The sequence below is a fragment of the Notothenia coriiceps genome, unplaced genomic scaffold (genome assembly GCF_000735185.1).
Source record: "Notothenia coriiceps isolate Sejong01 unplaced genomic scaffold, NC01 NC01_scaffold00000497, whole genome shotgun sequence".
In the NCBI taxonomy this organism is placed as follows: Eukaryota; Metazoa; Chordata; class Actinopteri; order Perciformes; family Nototheniidae; genus Notothenia; species Notothenia coriiceps.
In genome coordinates this window covers 82,395-100,137 of record NW_011333198.1, presented here as the reverse complement: position 1 = coordinate 100,137, position 17,743 = coordinate 82,395, and the positions used below count along the sequence as shown (strand labels likewise).

The 17,743-nt window shown below is 41.1% G+C and overlaps 2 protein-coding genes across 2 annotated transcripts; both read left to right on the top strand.

Moving 5' to 3' along the window:
• The first annotated feature begins 2,955 nt into the window (after positions 1-2,955).
• LOC104955147 (apolipoprotein D-like) lies at positions 2,956-6,184 on the top strand. Its single transcript, XM_010782379.1, has 5 exons — positions 2,956-3,061; positions 3,564-3,696; positions 4,229-4,350; positions 4,464-4,549; positions 4,950-6,184. Exons 2-5 carry the CDS (start codon positions 3,580-3,582, stop codon positions 5,183-5,185), a joined length of 561 nt encoding a protein of 186 aa, XP_010780681.1. The 5' UTR covers positions 2,956-3,061; positions 3,564-3,579; the 3' UTR covers positions 5,186-6,184.
• Positions 6,185-6,219: 35 nt separating this feature from the next.
• LOC104955137 (myeloma-overexpressed gene 2 protein homolog) lies at positions 6,220-11,295 on the top strand. Its single transcript, XM_010782368.1, has 3 exons — positions 6,220-6,446; positions 7,321-7,393; positions 10,664-11,295. Exons 1-3 carry the CDS (start codon positions 6,348-6,350, stop codon positions 10,699-10,701), a joined length of 210 nt encoding a protein of 69 aa, XP_010780670.1. The 5' UTR covers positions 6,220-6,347; the 3' UTR covers positions 10,702-11,295.
• The last annotated feature ends 6,448 nt before the right edge of the window (positions 11,296-17,743 follow it).

Sequence of the window (17,743 nt, the reverse complement as noted above, 5' to 3'; positions counted from 1 at the left end):
CGCGTTGTGCATTAATTTCAAACTGTCTCAGACTTTCTTCCTTTTTTACGATTCTTGATGACAGGTTTGTCCTACCTTACACTTTCATAAAACAATTGTCCTCCTATTTTCGATTAATTCCTCGTGATAACCCTCACTGAAACTACCAATAACCTGAGTCCTAATTAAGTACAACCTAAGGCGACATACCTTCCTTTAATTTTCCTGCCGCGTTAACCCTTGGTAAAGGGTTTCCCTAATTTGACAAATTTTGTGTACGAGTTTCATCGGCCTAAACGGCTAACATCACCCTAAGTTTTCAGCATTTTTATTTAGATGTTTTACCTCTCGTGCTAGACAGCGTTGAACCTGTTTATTAGACTCTTGCCCGTACCTGTTACGATACAAAATTTTTAGCGAATAGGCCTTTTTTTCCGGACCAAACCTTGTTAAATGCCGTCTTCTTTGTAAAGATAATTTCCTTTCTTAGATATGTAAAGACAGAAAACATGGGATGTTATCGAATGATTGAACTTAACAATAGGTTAATTAATTAGTTAATAAAAATATATAAAATAACATTTACACTCCGTCCCGAAAACACTGTTAGTCATAACGCACATGTCAAACATACATTTGTTTTTTCTTACTTTTAAGATTTATAACAATAACGACGGAGTTTAGTAGACTCCGTAAGGAAAAAATTTGATTATCGTGTTACTGAGATATCGGTCATCACTGGAGTTCAAATCTCAATCACCCGAACACTCGTCTCCCCAGGACCAGACTAGGGTACTGGACGGCCTAAGTTGACCTACGCCCCACCCCTTGTGGTAAAAGTAGGTGTAGTGTAATGCTACTACAATGAACAATCTGCGCAAAATAGGTTTCCGTTGAATGTATGAGTCTTATGGACACCCTGTTTAGAGGGGTCCCTGGTTAAACCCCCCACTACACACAACGGGGGTTCCCTGTGTGTGTGTTACGACTGACGTCAACCCAAACTTTTTGGACCACTGGGACTAGGCTTGTGGATGCCTGTTGAGGTGATGCGGTGTACGAGTGGTGTTTTGTCTTCTCGACAAGTACCAGTCGCCTATTGTTTCCCAACATTTGTACACCACACGCACGCTACTCCCGCAAAGACTTCTTGTTGCTTAATGAGTTATTCAGAGTTTAGATAACAACGATAGCCGTAAATAAACTAGATAATGTTACTCGGAGTGTCGGAGTCTGTCTGCAGTTGTAGGACAAAGTAATTTTTGTGTGTACAATATCCGTAACGGGGACATTCACATGTACAGACACTGTGGTCTAGGACTACCTAAGGATGCGGTGGGCAACGAGACACCGACAACGAGAATAGCCGACCACTAGACTGACTCGACTACTCAAGCGTGGGACAGTCAGTAAATCTCGTCGGTTCAGGTGAATCGCATAACTCGATTGGTCAAGTTCAATTAAAAGAGGGATCGTACACAACTAAACAACCGCCTAAACAGATGTATCTACAAACAAAAAAATGAGTAACTCGACTGACAAGTGTCAAAACACCGAGAATCGAGACCACCCACGTAATAATATTCGTCGATACACACACTCGTTTTTGTTGTTATTTTCAATGATTAATATTGAACATTTTTTTGAGTAAACCGTCACATAAGTACGACTTTTGATTGTTTACCAGTAAAAGTGGTAATGGTTCTAGAAAATAGACCGTTCACAGAAAATACACCATACTAAAATGTAATATTGTGCATAAGTTGAGTGTTTGCGATGTCCCTGAAATAACAATGTCAACCACCGGTAAACAAGAGGTCTCAAAAGAATTTTAATTACTAAGGTACGAGTACACCAATTCTTTTTGCAAAACCGTGTACTAGTCATGTAAAACTCTGGCAGACGGTTGGAAATTAGTTAAATAAGTTTTTAGACATATAAGCAGGTAGTAATTTTGTAAAACCGTTACTTTTAAACTTTTTACAACAGTACCAGGTTTACCGGTCCGTTTTTATGTTGTGTATATAGACACCATATATATATATGTTATATGACCCAATTATATATATAATATATAATATATATAATATATATAATAATATAATATACTCCTTTGTGTGTGTGTGTGTGTGTGGGGGGGGGGGCGCAACTTCCAACAGGAGTCATTTGGGGGGGCTCTTGGGAAAAAAGGTTGGGAACCCCTGCTGTAGACGTAAAGTCAGGGGAGTCATTGTGAAACAGTAAATAACTTTAACCCTTAAAGGTGGGGTAAGTAATTTTGGAGAAACCAGCTCGAGTGCGCTAGAATTTGAAAATAAACAGCCGGAAATAATCTGCCACTTCCTTACAGAGCCCCTCCTCCAACACACACGAACACGCATGACCAATGAGGGCACGAGATAAGTTTGTGCACAGATGGAAGGCTGACAGGCAGGTACGCCATCCCGTTATTTTAGCCCGGCCGGCTAAAATGATTGGTCGAGCATTTCACAGTACTACGGCTTCCACAGATGAAATGTTTTTATGGGTTTTTTGTCAAAGCACTTCAGATATTCATTGCTACCGGGATGTTAAGAGCATTCCATGGAATATAACAAAAAGTGTATCTCGAGCCGGTTTCTCAAACTTACCTACCCCACCTTTAAGTGGTAGAAAGAGTACGGAGACCTAAACTACTTTCTCAAGAGCTATGCAAGTTGCTAAAATACTCCTGACATCTAATTAGTAAGCTACTGTGAAGTGAACATGACAAAACATAATAAATGGAAATTATTTTCATCAACATTTAAAAAATGGCGTCTATTTGCAGCTTGAGAGTCACTGGAATGCTCAGATATGTTATTGAAAAATAAATCCACATTCCTGCCGTAGGGGACATCCAGATTGTTTTATAACATTTTCACTAGTGTGTTCCACATGACTCCACTTTGCTAATAGTTTACTTCATGTCTGAAATAAAGCCCTAAACAAAGACAGTCATTGAAGACAGAGTGCAAAACCTCGCAGAGAGCAACGTCTCTCATTCAAATACCAGGACTTGTCCAACAGAGAGAACATATATCTGACCCACCAGGCCAAAGAGGTAAGACATATATGGTGAAGTATATAACATTTAAAAAAACTCAGTTGCTCATCAGGTTTCTAACTTTTTGTGAGGTTAAACGTTCTATATTAGCCCAAATTGATATTGTTGTGTTTGAAGGAACATTTTTCTCATCTAACATTTCATGATATTTTTTTATATAGTTTACCTGTAAAACCCTGTCACAAATGTTTGCATTCAGTTTAACCATTTGCAATAGCGTCTACCAAAAGTTTATTTACATTTATGTTAGATTTGATTTGTTCTTTATATTTCCCCCCGATATATTTAACTTGCACAATGGGGTAGATTCTCTTGCATTTACTTACTTTAAAGAAAACATTTCAATACAGATTTACAGATTTGCGTTTCTAAAAACACATGATAAAAAAAAAAGTGAAATCTATTTATTGGTTTTTAAATGTTGGATTTCTGATATATTTTGCCTTACGTATGCTGGAGGTTTCATGTTGATCTGTGTGATTTGGATGAACTCTCACAGGTAACAAAGCTCCACCATGAAGTTTTCTCTCGCTCTGGGTTTTGCCTTCATCCTCCCACTCATCAGGGCTCAGGTGCCCCATTGGGGACCTTGTCCAGATCCGGCTGTTCAGACGGCCTTCAACCTCAAACAGGTAAAAAATGCTTTGTACAAAACATTTAAAATTATTTGGAAGACAGATGCCCCGTGGTCCATGGTCAATTGGGAGTGTCATGAACAGCTGTGCTCTGCTATTTGAAAAGGAGAACAACTATTTTTCAACATTAAACCAATGCTATGTGATTTTCTAAATGAAATGTATCGTGTTACATCTTATTTAATTTATTTTTGGAAAGTAGCCATTATAATTTATACTTTAGCATGGATGGCTAGGTACTTATCATCATCTTAACATAATTGTAATGATTATCGAAGTATTTGGTAAAGCATGTAGCTATTCTAAGCAGTACTTTAACATATATTGTTTCTGTGATGCAGTGGAGGAGAAGTGAGAAATGTAGCTTAAAAAGAAAATACAAAGTCAAAAGTACATTGAGTACTTCGATTCCACCAGTGGATATTTTTTTACATTTGACTCAATCCACTAAAGCATGCAGATTTATTCATACTCTCCAGTCACAGCGCTCTGATTGTCTTTGAACTTGTGTGTGTCTTTGCCCTCACAGTTCATGGGGAGATGGTTTGAAATTGCCAAACTGCCGGCCCAGTTTGAGAAGGGTCGGTGCATCGAAACCAATTTCACTTTGAAAACAGACAACTCCATTCGAGTGGTCAGCTCTGAAATACTGTGAGTCCTATCTGCAATTTTCTTTGTGCAAATGTGGAGAGTCAAGAGGTAATATTTGCACGGTGTGTGTATTTCCATAATCTAACTTGAAACTTGAATGTGGAATAATACAGAAAAGCAGAGCTGAGGAAAATTGAAGGGACTGGAGTCGTAGAGGATATCAAGAATCCGGCTAAACTGGGAATAAGTTATTCCTACGGTGAGAGAGACATTTTTGAGGATAAATTGTACTTTATTGCAATTTAGGGGCAAACCTGAATCTTGTGCAATAACCACATTAACCTTAAAGAGGAGCAAAAACATATCGGATTTATTTTAATTACTGTTAATAAAACTGTGTTTGCTTAAGATGTTTTACGTTTGTCGTGTGTTTCCAGTTTTAACTGAACTGATAGTGAAAAGCACTACTAATAATAATGTATTTTGTGAAGTGATAATAAAGGCTTTCTATTGTATTCCTATTCAATTCTATATGGTGTGTTTTTAGGGAGTTTTTAGAGTACTTTCTAACATGTAAATGCATCCCACTTTTTACTTTTGTTTCAGATCAGAGACATTGAAAGTGATCTGATTTTGTTTTGTGCTCCTTCCCACCACAGTCCTGCCCTACTCCCCTTACTGGATCCTGTCCACTGACTATGTGAACGTCGTCCTGGTGTACTCCTGCACCGACATCCTGAGGATCTTCCACGTCGACTTCGCCTGGATCCTGGGCCGAACACGAAGCATGCCAGAGGCCACCGTCCAGATAGCCATGGATACCTTCGCCAAGAACAACATCGACGTGAGCAGGATGATTCCCAGCAAGCAGCAGGGATGTGACAAAACCCTCTGAGCAGCGATGGAAATTAATCACAAGATGGCGCTGTGGTTGACAAGAGAGAAGCAAAATTATCATCTCCTCCAGAAAAATACTTGACTCATATTTGGATAATTATGGTGAGGGATGTAGTATAGGGTAGAATAAACTCAGTGACGATAATAAAACCATTTACTGCATGCTTATGGTAAGTATTTTTGTTATGAGGGGTTTGTAAGTACAAAAGCATTGTGTTTTGCAACACCTTTTTTTTAAAACTCAAGATCCCTGGTTGTAGTATTTCAACCAGGGAGAGTCAAGCTGAGAGTAACATTCAAGCTTTTACTAATGATAATGTCTGCTGTTTATTTTCATGAAAATAGAAAAATCAGAATTTAAATCAAATGATGAGTAAATCTGATGTTCATACCACAAACTCGGAGCATGAAGTATCCAATTAAAGTCAATACAACTCAGTGAAATGGATTCCATGAGATCTTTCTTGATTCTTTGCATCATGCTTTTCATGAAAACATACTGCATACATCAGAGTATAGTTTGAGTATTTCTGAAGACCCTGGGACATCATCCTTATAAATGGAACATAGGAACACTAACTTTTAAACTTATATCATGGGAAGAATCATTTTATAAAAGCTTGTTTTAAGGTTATTCCTCTCGTATTCCTTTCTGTGCCTCAAGCTAATGTAAAAGCATGAGACCCACCCACAGCCAACTCACACACATACAAATAAATCGTGTTTTACTTCTCTAAAAAGGTTAAACTCCAGTCTACTATTTAATGTATTATATTTAAACCTTAATATCATAGTAATTCTTAATAATATTTGAGTTGATCTTACATAATTTAATCTCTCGATGTTTTCCCTTTCAGATTTCTAATTAATGGTCATGTTTGGTATGTCACAAATAAGATAAGTGCTAAGTTCTATGTGGTTCTGACCTGCTTGATACATTGTTGTAATGCAATGAATAAAACACAATTTGTTAAATAAAATAAACACATTGACAACACTGTTTCATCCATTAAAAGCTTATCTAAAAATGTGCGGCGGAACCTTTGTGTATTCACTCGATTTTCACGTCGGACTTATTTTCATCCTGCACTGCACTAGCTTGGCTGTGAACCTTTTTAGCTGATCATTTGATCCATATTACCTTGTGGTTTTCTTCATCGATGCCACTGAAGGATCAATCTAACTCGACCGTCGTCATGAAGCCAGCAGTGGATGAGATGTTTCCTGAGGGCGCGGGGCCGTACGTTGATCTGGACGAGGTTTGTTAGCTTATTAGCTAGCTAACTCATTAGCTTAGTCAAATTGTATAATAAACATTTAGCGTTAGTTGGCTATAACAAATTCTTTATTCCTCTGTTATTTCCGCTTTTAATGCCTAATGTCACCATAGTTAAGCGGTCATGTAACATTAAGTGCTAAAAATGAATGAATATTAACAAAAATCAATAGAGTAATTTCACTCACTCATTTCGCTATTGTCAATAACAACGCTAGTTTGTTGCCTTGGTAACGTTGATCTCTACGTGTGTAGTGTCCTGTCTGTATCGCGTTAGCAAAATGTTAGCAAACAGAGAGCGGGAAGAAGTACTCGTATCTTTAGTAAGTAAGAACTACTACAGTATAGGAATGCTCTGTTACAAGCAAAAGTCCTGCATCCTGCAATAAGACAACTATTCAGTTGACTAACATTATTTTTGACACATTATACTTAAGTATAAGTTTTATGTAAGTTCTATATCTTAAGCCTACACACTGTATACTGTAGCAGCCATTATAAATATGTGTACTCAAGGCTTGTATCTACATATAGCTGTGTTTGTAAATATTCACAGGGCTGCAACTAACATGTTATTCATCGATTCATCTGTTGATAATTTCCTAGATTAATCCATTAAACCTTTTTAAGATATACCATATTCTGATTCAGATCTATTTTCTGCTATGTTGTTCTGTTTTTGTCTGTATTTTTATTTCGGTCTTAGTGTACATTTATTTTGTCTAACTACATTGAGAGTGACTTTGAACTGGAGTTACATTCCTTGCTCAATCATGCATTTTGTAGCAATAGGATGTATTTCTAGATGTCTTTCTCTGGTTGAATGTGTGTCTGACTGCATGTTTGTTCTCTTGCAGGCTGGGGGAAGCACAGGACTGCTGATGGACTTGGCTGCAAATGAAAAGGCAGTTCACCCAGACTTCTTCAATGGTGAACAATCTTCTTTATAGCATTCTTTACAAACCCAACACACTTTCAAATTGTTGCTGCTCACTGAGCTAATCTACGGTACGTGCATGTATTGTATCTACCACACTATCTGCTCTTTTACAGTTATCTTTTTAAAAGATTATACAACCCTTTTTAGTATGAGTAGGGCTTGACAATTAAAATCTCATGGTTGATTTTGATTACACAAAATACAGACAAATGTGGACAAATCTGAAACATAGCTTATTAGAGATCCAGTCAACATCCATCAAGATGAATATATGACATGTTTTTATGATAAATAAAATAAAACAATTCTGCCACATCACTATTGCTAAATAATGGTGGTACAGAGGGCAACATTTGTGGAAGTCCCCCCAGATACATTCTCCACTGAAATACTGCAGACTGGACGCGTGTCCAGCGTTTCAACAACGCTTCATGTGCCTGGAGGTGAGGAAGTTTATAACTCCAGTTATTGCCTTCATCTGGGAGGAGTTAGGGACATGTAGTGCGGTTGGTGGTACCACTGGTTATTTTATAGCACTATTGAGTGTTCTGAATACTGGAACTACTCTGTTGAGTCGTCCTTTTTCCGCAACTTTAGTACTTCCATACTTTGGACTTCACACTGCTCTGCAGATTGTGTACCAAAGAGACATTTCTGTTTGGGTCGTAAAGGAGATTTACGTCTTGAGAAGGTGTGTGTTTGGACTAAGCAGGAGAGGGGTGTGTTGTAAATACGGAAAACCCAATATAACAAAAATATTCTTAATATTAATAAATTCTGTTGGATTTCAAAGGGCTTTGTAGATTTTTGATGACATTTTACAGAATTTTAATCTTGTTTAGATTTTAATCAAAAATAAAATTGCTGTATCTCTGAATTTGTGCTGGTTTTCTGAACAGTTTCTTTATCAACAGACAAGGTACGTTTCAAGCAAGTGGTCACCTTGAGATATTGCACAAAGTGGAAATGGTATAATGAGACACATCTGTATAATCTACCCTGCCTACTCTCAAAGCCCTGCTTGTCGATGGAAACCTAGCTAGAGCCTAACAACCTTTTGTCTGCAATGAACCTCTCACAGAGTTTTACAAATCGATGTATCAACTCAAATACATTCTGCTTAGGTTATCTGAAGTAAACTGAGGAGGAGTCAGTCATATACAGATAGGAAGTAGTCACTCAAGGCAGATTGAATCTATTAGCACATGATGTTATTTCATCTTTGGGCGTCAGTGAGCTGCTGGTTCCACAGCAGGACGTCTCTTTACTGGCCCCAAAACATTCCTCGTAGCCCCCGCCCCCCTTTTACAAACTGTGTTTTATAATGTAGTGTGATCTGTTGTCCCGAGGCGCAGCTACTTCAAACGGCCACGAATTCTCGCCATATGCACGACACAGATTCCACGCAGGCTTCTCAGCAGGAGCTCTGTGGATGTGCTTTGTATGAGGCTCATTTAGGGTGGCAGGCTTTATTCCCTGGTGATAGAGATGTGTACCACTTAACGTCTGCAGGCGCATTGAAGCAGCTCACAATCCCCTGGCCTTCATTTATACAGGGATTATACAATTCTCCACGTTAATTCATTTAAACAATGAGTGACTAAAGCGACAGTTTGAGGTAATTTGTGTGTTTTCAGGAGGAAATATTCAGGCTGCAGCAGTCTAGAAAAAACACGCTGTAGTGTGTAGTCCTCTTGTTTCTAAAGGATTTTTTAAATACATATTTTACTTCCTAGGCTAACAGGACACTGCAGTACAATCAAAAACTTAAATTCATCTTTTTCAAAATGTTTGCGTAGTACCGGGTGCTAGGCATGTTTAGAACACAGCATGTCAACTACTTTCAAATTAATTTATACTTGAACGAACTACCAATTTCATGGTTTATAGTATAGTTTATTATGATGTATTACTTCAACGGTGCTTCTTTTCATTAGACCTATTTATTTAATCAGTAAATAAGGGTTGACATTGTACCGAAAAATGCTACAATGCACACTTTGATATTTTACACAACAAGGTGCTTCCAACTTTGTTGCAACGGTTTGGCAAAGGCTTCTTCCTGTTTCAACTCGACAGTGAACCGGTGCACATTTGGGCATCCACATATTCTCTGACATAAAGCGTACATGACATCGAGAAGAAAACTATTGTCCCAGGAGTGACAACATGACAGAAGTATTTTCTCACCTGTCACTTCAGTGTAGGTAATGTGTTTTTTCTTTTTTTGTGAAGTCTTTAATTTGAGCTAAAATGTGTTTCTGTCTGATTTCTATGTTCTGAGTGTTTGATGACACCTTTGAAAACAGCAGTCTGTGCACGAGGAGGACCTGTGGAAAACAAAGTCAGCGTCTTGAGTGTAGTCTGCACATAATGTTCTGTACGCGGGCTGACTGTGGACTGTACTTATTTATACACAACAATAAAACATAATTTAGAATTTACATAAAAGCACCGGCCGATCATTAAACGTTTCTTTTTCTCTTTATTGAACCTAACATTTCATGAGACCTTATTTAAAGCCAATTCCTTTCTTTTCCCACATCTGTTTTTCCGTTCTGAAGAGATCAGTTGATCAATCTATTAGTATGTTGGCAGTAACAATTAATCAGCATTTGTCCTGATAATCATATTTGTGTTTTTCAAGAAAAAAGACTAATTTATAATGAAATAATTATCGGGGTGGAGTTTTAGCATTTAAAAAAAACAAAAAAAAACATGACTGCCTTTTAAGACTTATTTCATGTTGAGGAAAAGCATAAAATCCTCATGTGTGTGTGAACCTGTAACCAGCTGCCAATGTTTGGCACTTTTACTCAAATATGGAGAACATGGATTATCAGAATATTTGCTGATACATTTTCTGTTGATCCATGATTCATTGCACGTCTAGAAGAGAATATGATGATTGCCATATCTAAAAATGTGATTCAAACAACGACAGTAATGGTTGAAGTAGTAGTGAACTTCACTAAGCTGGATCGTGGTGAGTGTTTCCTGCAGGAACAGAGGATGTGGCACATATTCCTGTGCATGTTCATACATTTCTGCTGCTGACCTCTGACCTCACAAACAGTCAGACCCGCAGGAAGGACTCTCAGCAAGAGCATTCCCAGATCCTTTTACTTTTATCACCCTGCAACCCTTCAACCCTCTCTACCTACAACGCTGCTTTATGAGAAAATGGCTGGCTTGCAGAAACATTTGAAATACGGTGTCATGTCACTTTAGTTTAATGATTGTTTTTCTTTTCTCCACAGATTTTGAGGATCTGTTTGATGATGATGACATCCAGTGAGAGAGAGAAGCACGTCTTTGGAGTAATGATGGATTATATTCACATCGCTCCACACCTTTTCTTCTGGTGGAAAGCAAACCAACCATTTACTGTCTAATGGCATACAATTTCCTTTCATAGTTCTCCTAGTTCTAGGCTTTAAAAGAAAAACATCCTTAAAAAGTTGTCCCTGGCTCCAGATGTTGTGAAATTCTTAAGATCCCAAGGATTCCTTCAGATATGGTATGTTTAAAATTATGAGCTTGTATCGTGCTCATGTCTTCCACTGCTTCTTAACTGGATTGAAGGTTTCAGTGTGCCGGAGAACACCTGTTAGGAGCCTAATTACACATGTGATGGGCACCGGCTCCGTGTGCTGTCGCCTGTAAGCATGCTGCAGATGGCATACGATGAATGACGGTATGCTAAAAATAGCTTAAATTATTTGTATGATAGTGTGTGTGATAGTCGGATGTGTGCTGTGCGTTTTGATTTCATATCTGCAGTGTGTCCTGTGTCCTGTTACATTAATAGTTTGCACGTATACTGTAGTTATAATTCCACACTTGTATTTTTGTGTTTAAAAGTCAATAAATAGCATTTTGTTTAAAGGAAGCTGAAAGTGTGTCTTTTTTTACAGAATGCTTTTCCCAATTATTACGTAAACGAGATTCGATTTACCAACACGCAGTGGCGGAGCCAGGACATTTTCAGTGGGGTGGCCAGGATGGAACCAGTGATCATTTTGGGGTGGCATTGAAATCACTATTATATGAACATAAAAATAAATAACTCTATCTGTACAGACTTGCATCTATCTTGTAGTCCAATACTAACTGCACAATATTTACTGACACTGAGCTGTGAACAAATANGAAAAGATATCACATTGGGCCCCACCACCAGGCCCAGGCCATGCCAACCAAGCACAATTGCTGTAACCACAACTCCAGAACCCAACCCACTCATTTATGCTTTAAATAACTGTGAAAATATGTGAAAATATAACACTTATGGGGGGAAAGGGCTGCTAAGCCTAGAGATGGATCTATTGGTCCTGGCACCAGGGGGAGGGACAACTGATTTAGTATGAATAGCTGCTAAAAATGTACCTGCATTTACTAAATGTCAGCTAAAAGAGCAGTGAAATTAAAAACCTCTGCATTTTCTTTATAGATATTAACAGTACTTAATGTCAGCTTAGTAAAAAAGATAAAACATAATTATTATTTACAATGGACAAAGCTTAGCTAGCAGACACATTTCCACCACTCATAGACCACACCCACCTTTTCTTAGAAAAACTGGGTGACATACTGTCGCACTTTAGTCCCTCTCTCTTGTCTTTCTCTCCTTTCTTTTCTCTTTCGAAAGCCTGACTTTGTTAGTCGTTGAGACATCGTTCACACGTAAGTACTAGCATCCCTGCTCCTAACATGCTCTCACTCTCTGCTAGAAAGTGCCGGCGGTGCTGCACCGCGTTTGGAGGCAGGACCAAACCATTACATGAAGGGGGTGTACAGAGGCTTTGGATAATTAACCTTTGGAAGAAAATAAGTTAAATGAATTGTAAGTTTAGTGATTACATTATCGATATAACGTCCTATTAATGTTAATTCTTGATGAATGATGAAAGGTTACTTAAACATTTTTTTCTTAATGTTCTAAAATTGTTTGGGCCCCCTTGGTGAGGTTGTTTGGGGTGGCCAATAGGGTGGCCAGGATTCAGCCACCCCCCAGCTACGCCACTGCCAACACGTTATGACTTTAGAACTAGTTGCATATGGGCAATACCCGAGGACCCGTTTGCGTCACTTTTAAACTCACTGGGTAACCCTTTAGCTTCATTTTTCAATATGAAGGGTAGTTTGAGAAAAAACCATGTGGTTAATGTCACGTAGCTGACTTAAGTTTCGTAAATTGCATTTCAAATTGGTTAAATCTCAGCAACAAAATGTTTTGGTTTGGTTCAAGGAAGGTCTTGGTTTTGGTGTTTAAAAAAGTTGTAACTTAAGTGATGTACTGTTAACATAACATAAATTAATTATGTTGCTTTTGTTTCAATTCAACAAAGGTTTCACCCAGAGAATGAACATTAGACTCCTGGATGCAAGTCCTGCGTTTCCATTCGTGCACCCCAATATCCGCAAAACACAGACTTTGTCGACCTTTATGCTACGTCACGTGTTCACCCCCTTTAATCCCATCATCATTACTACGACCACCAAAAGAAACCCTTCATGTCAAAAACTGAAGCAAGAGGGAGTCAGTTATAGGAATTGTAAAATGTCCCATTATCTTAGACCCTTACATTTTTAGATTGCATTGCAGTTCATCTCAAGAGTATGAAGTGCAGATAAGTAAATCCGAGGAACCTCAAGGATAAACCACGTCTCTGAGCGAGTGTGAACTCCAATACTCAAGACAGCAAGCTGAATGAAATAATCTAACTTTTGGAGAAGAGCTTTATAAACAAAAAAACCCAATTCTCTCCTTTAATATGCAGCAGCTTCCTGCATATAACCACATTCAAAAGAAGGCTGCTTAAAAGGAAATATAAATGGCCAGCCTAGTTTTCGCATGAAGCAAAAAGTATTTTTTCAGTCTCAGTTTGTCAGTAAGATATAATGTTTTATCATTTCTGAAACCTAAGTATAGACTCTAACAACATACGCCCTCAATATGAGCACCAATAGGAAGAAAGGTCATTTATGTTTATATTTTTTGGGAACAGCATTTTGGGGATTTATTATTATTCAGCGCATTTCTGGGACTGATGAGAGGCTTTTGAAGAGCACAACATGCAAACTACAGGTTTTTAAAAACTTACCATACAGAATCAGCCAAACAGGGAACTGTGCTGTCAGACATTTTACTGATTTACAAAACAATGGTATTAATTTAGCTGAAACACTTGATTGTGCATTTAGCAGCACACACCAAGTTCTATTTGAATGAGGATTTGTAAAAATGAAACAGGAACATGCTCAAGGATAAGAGCCAATTAACAAAAGTGTCTGTGATGGAAATAAATAATCAATGCTTCTTCAATCAATCTTGATTAGCCTGTCCAGTCATGAACTGATATAACTTTCACTCTGTAAAAATGAACATAAATAATATTCCCTGCAGAATTAAATGCCAATTGTAGAGCTTAAAGCAGTTTATCAAGAATCCCTGGGTTTCTTGGCTTGTAGGACAATGTGGATATTAAACAGGATTAGGTTATGATTTATATAATTTAAATTACATTAACAAGACTAAGTGTCTACAGCCATGCTAGCAGCTCTGTGAAGCGGCACAGGCACATCAGGGCTTTGAGCTAAATACTCTCCATTCTAACATGCTCACTAAGACAATGCTAACAAGGAACAATTGCTATGCTAAATGCTAACAAGTAGTAAGTGTAATGTTTCCCATTTTTCTCATTTTAGTTTAACATATTATTATTAACATGTTAATATTAGCTAATTAGCACTAGCCACAATGTAAAGCTAAGGCTTATTCAACATTTGGCAACAGACTTTTCAACAAGGAACAATTTGTGTTATTGGAGAACTGGGGTTACGTACTGTAACCCAGCTTCTATTAGTATAGGCGCAGCCCTCTAAGGCTATCGCTATTGGGTAATCCCTCTACACGTGTACTGACAGACTTAATCCACGCCCACCTATGACGTGGGCCCCACCTCCGGGCTCACTTCCGTAAAAATAGGAAGTAGGCCCTACAATCTGCTCCCACACAAACAGCTTTTCTTCAGCTATTCGTGGAGCCAGTGAGGCCTGAACCTTAGAGGACTGCGCCTATACTCATAGAAGCTGGGTTACAGTACGTAACCCCCAGTTCTATATCGTATAAGGCTTCGCCCTCTAAGGCTATCGCTATTAGGGTTAAGGGAGAAGCAGGATGTAGTCTGCGCACCACTGGTCCGTCCGTTACCAGAAGCACAAAACACACACCTACTCAATTAATAACCCATGTCCATTTCGCCATGCGTAATGGAGCATGACATTCCCAGGGAATATAGCATTTAAAAAATGAATATTCTCCATCAGGGAACGAAAGTAGGTGAAATAGGCTACCTGTCGTTTAAAAACGCGAACAAGGGAGCAGGGTCCCACGGATGTGTGTCAGCATTATTGGAATCCGCGCCAATATGCGCGTGTTCCACTTATCGCGACGGTGTGGGCGCTACCTCGCACTGTGCGGAGTTCCCAAGGACAAATCCTGGAAGAGGATTTGTCTCTGTCCTACTCTCGGGCACACTCCCGTCAACACCTCTGGGAAGTGGTCTGGAAAGCCCCCCCCCCCGGGGCAACCCCAACGAAGTTGTCCGTTGGCCGCCTTCCCGAGACCGTCCCGAACAGTGGTCTGATGGTGTCGTGTCTTTCTGTCGATGCGGGTGAGTCGGCCACCGACCTCCGCCGTACAAATACCTGCTACCTCCTCGCGTTCCGACTGTCGTTCTCCCCATAGAGCGTTAACGGCTATGGGGTGGGGGGCGGGGGGCGTGTCAAGCTCCCCTCAGGTCCTTTGTGGGACCGTAGGGTTCTTTGTCACCGAACGCGAGGTCAGGGTCTCGACGTCCTTGAGGAATTTCTCTCGCTAGGGTCCCAGGAGTCCCCTTCTTTAGCCCCAAAAATAGGGAGCAGTAAAGAATAGGGTTTTTTCTGCCCCCCCACCTCTGGGTAGGTCTACAGGTGGTAGTTCCCACTATTATTTTTCTGGAAAGTTGAGACTGTTTAGTTGTCCATTCCCTCACACAGTGGTCCCTTCTACCACGTGAGTATCTGGCTTACCTACGATGAAGGTGTATTGGCAGTCGGGCTTTGTGTCCTTTACGGTCGCCCAGGTTAAGGTCCCTTATGCGTGTCAAGTTGGCTGGACGGCAAGCCTATTAGGGACCGGGTGGCGTGAACAAGTTTCACCACTTCTACCTGCCTCGGCGATTGTCTCCTCCCTACTCTCACACTAAATGACCTTGGTGACGACCACGACCGAGGCGAGGTCCCTCCTTCGACGAATGTCTGATTTGAACACCAGCGTAGACAGGTTCGGACCCAAGTAGTAGTTGACCTTCTTCTCGAGGAACAGGGGGGGTCTAATAATAAATAGAGCCCTACCTTAAGTTGAGTCAGGCTTACTCTTGCTGAGAGTGGTCGCGCTCTCACCTCTTCGCTGTCGGGAGGAGTCCGCGCGTGTGGACGTCCCACCCTGTCGGGAGAGACATACGTCGACACCTCGTACTAAGTCGCCCAGTGCACCCTAAGGGGACCCACAGGTAGTTGTACTCGTCTGAGTCTCACATAAGCGGACGCGTTAGTCTACTCTGCAGTACCACCTATAAGAGGCCGGCACCCAAATCTTTAGCTGGGAGGGGACCGTCCCACTTGCACGTTGTGTGTAGCAAAGTGTCTGCGTGAGAGAATCTCCCCCTCCTGCACGTACAGGTTGTCCGGTCACCCCCCTGTCACGACGGGTGTACATATTTTGCGACGACCTTAATTATAGGCATACCTTTATTAGTCGTGAAGCGGCGGCAACGACACACTTTAGTACCAACTGCTGTCTGTTGTCCGTTCGCCGTCGGTGTATTTAGCGTCCCTTCCACCATTGCTAGTCGCGTCGACGACTTGTGTCGGTCCTTGACGACCCGCGTGTGTGGTGTATGAGAGACAGTCTGCCTCAATAAGACCGCTCACTGCTCCCCGTCTGAGTACAGTCTCCTCCGGAGCTGTTCCCCTGACCTCGGAGGTGGGGCCGACCAGAGGTCCACATCTCGTCCCAAGCCCTCTCGCCTCCACTGACAAGCGACGTGCGCCTTGCGTGTTACACCGGGCCGAGGGACTCTTACGTCCTACTGGGGGGGGTACCCCACCTGGTACAAGCGTGTGTTGAACCGGGTCCCACAATAATAGCGAAAGGGGGGTCTATGGGAGACTAGGGACGCGGCCTGGCTTCACGTCCTCCTCGCTGACTTCACCCAGGGGAATTATGGTCTCGCGGTGCCCTCGGAAGGACCAAGGTAGTCTGTCGCTACGCAGTCCCTCTGGCACCTTAGCACGCGTCCTCGGGGAGAGGGTCACCTCCCTCGCTAGTCTGCGTGGGTCACATGTCCGGTTGCAACACCCGTACCGGGACTTTCCCTTGTGAATCTCCCGCCGGGTAAGAGGTTTGCTACAACACTCATGTAAGGTCGCCTAAGTTCCCGGCGCGGGTCCCGCAGGAATCTGTCGGTTTCCTGTAAGGTTCCAGGTCGTTAACCATACATCTTTTCGGCCTGGTGGCATCCAGGGGGCGGCGAGTTCACGACCAGTAAGGGGTCGCAACGACCTGTCGTTAAACGGATATCGTGCGTTTTGTATAGGCGCGGTAAGTAGACGGGGCATCAAACCCTAGTCGTGCCACAACAGTGGGAGACTGTTTTGCCAAAGATGCCTAGGTCTCTGAGTCTTGGGCCACAGTGCGCGAAATCGGCGGGATTCCCCTAAACCGACCATCACGACGCGCGTGACTCATTCTCGAAGAAAACTTGGAAACTGGTCAAGGGGACTTCAAAAGCAGTACGGTTTACATCGGACGAGAACCGAGACTGTGAGTCATTTTCCTAACCACTAACAGACGAGGGAAGTAAACACCAGCCAGTACAGAGGCCTAGTTCCTCTAACCGTCGATCGACAAACGCGGTTGGGCCGACGACAGACGTGTCGCGGACGGTGTGACCGAACACTCGACACCGGTGTCCGCATATATACAGAGGAGACCAACCAGAGGGGACCCCTTTTGTAGTTTGCGTGTCGTGGTCTCCTAAAAGTTGAGATGCCGCAACGTGCCTCCTTGACAGTACACCTTCTTAACGGTGTTACTACGTAGACCCAGAAGGGGGACAGAAAATAAGCAAAAATAAACTTCCTACAGAGGGTAAGGAAAGGAGTTGGTAAGTCATACTTATGGGCCTCTTCTCATTCAGCTCTGAGTTGACGTACGGAGAGAGGACGACACCGTGAATACTCTCGACGGAAAAGGGGGGGGGGAAACTAGCAAAATTAGTTCACTCTACAAA

Excerpts from the sequence above, each read along its gene's own strand:
- LOC104955147 (XM_010782379.1), top strand. The coding sequence starts at position 3,580 with ATGAAGTTTTCTCTCGCTCTGGGTTTTGCCTTCATCCTCCCACTCATC. Across the intron at positions 3,697-4,228 it reads CGGCCTTCAACCTCAAACAG|TTCATGGGGAGATGGTTTGA; the intron begins GTAAAAAATGCT and ends TTGCCCTCACAG. Across the intron at positions 4,550-4,949 it reads GGGAATAAGTTATTCCTACG|TCCTGCCCTACTCCCCTTAC; the intron begins GTGAGAGAGACA and ends TTCCCACCACAG.
- LOC104955137 (XM_010782368.1), top strand. The coding sequence starts at position 6,348 with ATGCCACTGAAGGATCAATCTAACTCGACCGTCGTCATGAAGCCAGCA. Across the intron at positions 6,447-7,320 it reads CGTACGTTGATCTGGACGAG|GCTGGGGGAAGCACAGGACT; the intron begins GTTTGTTAGCTT and ends GTTCTCTTGCAG. Across the intron at positions 7,394-10,663 it reads TCACCCAGACTTCTTCAATG|ATTTTGAGGATCTGTTTGAT; the intron begins GTGAACAATCTT and ends TTTTCTCCACAG.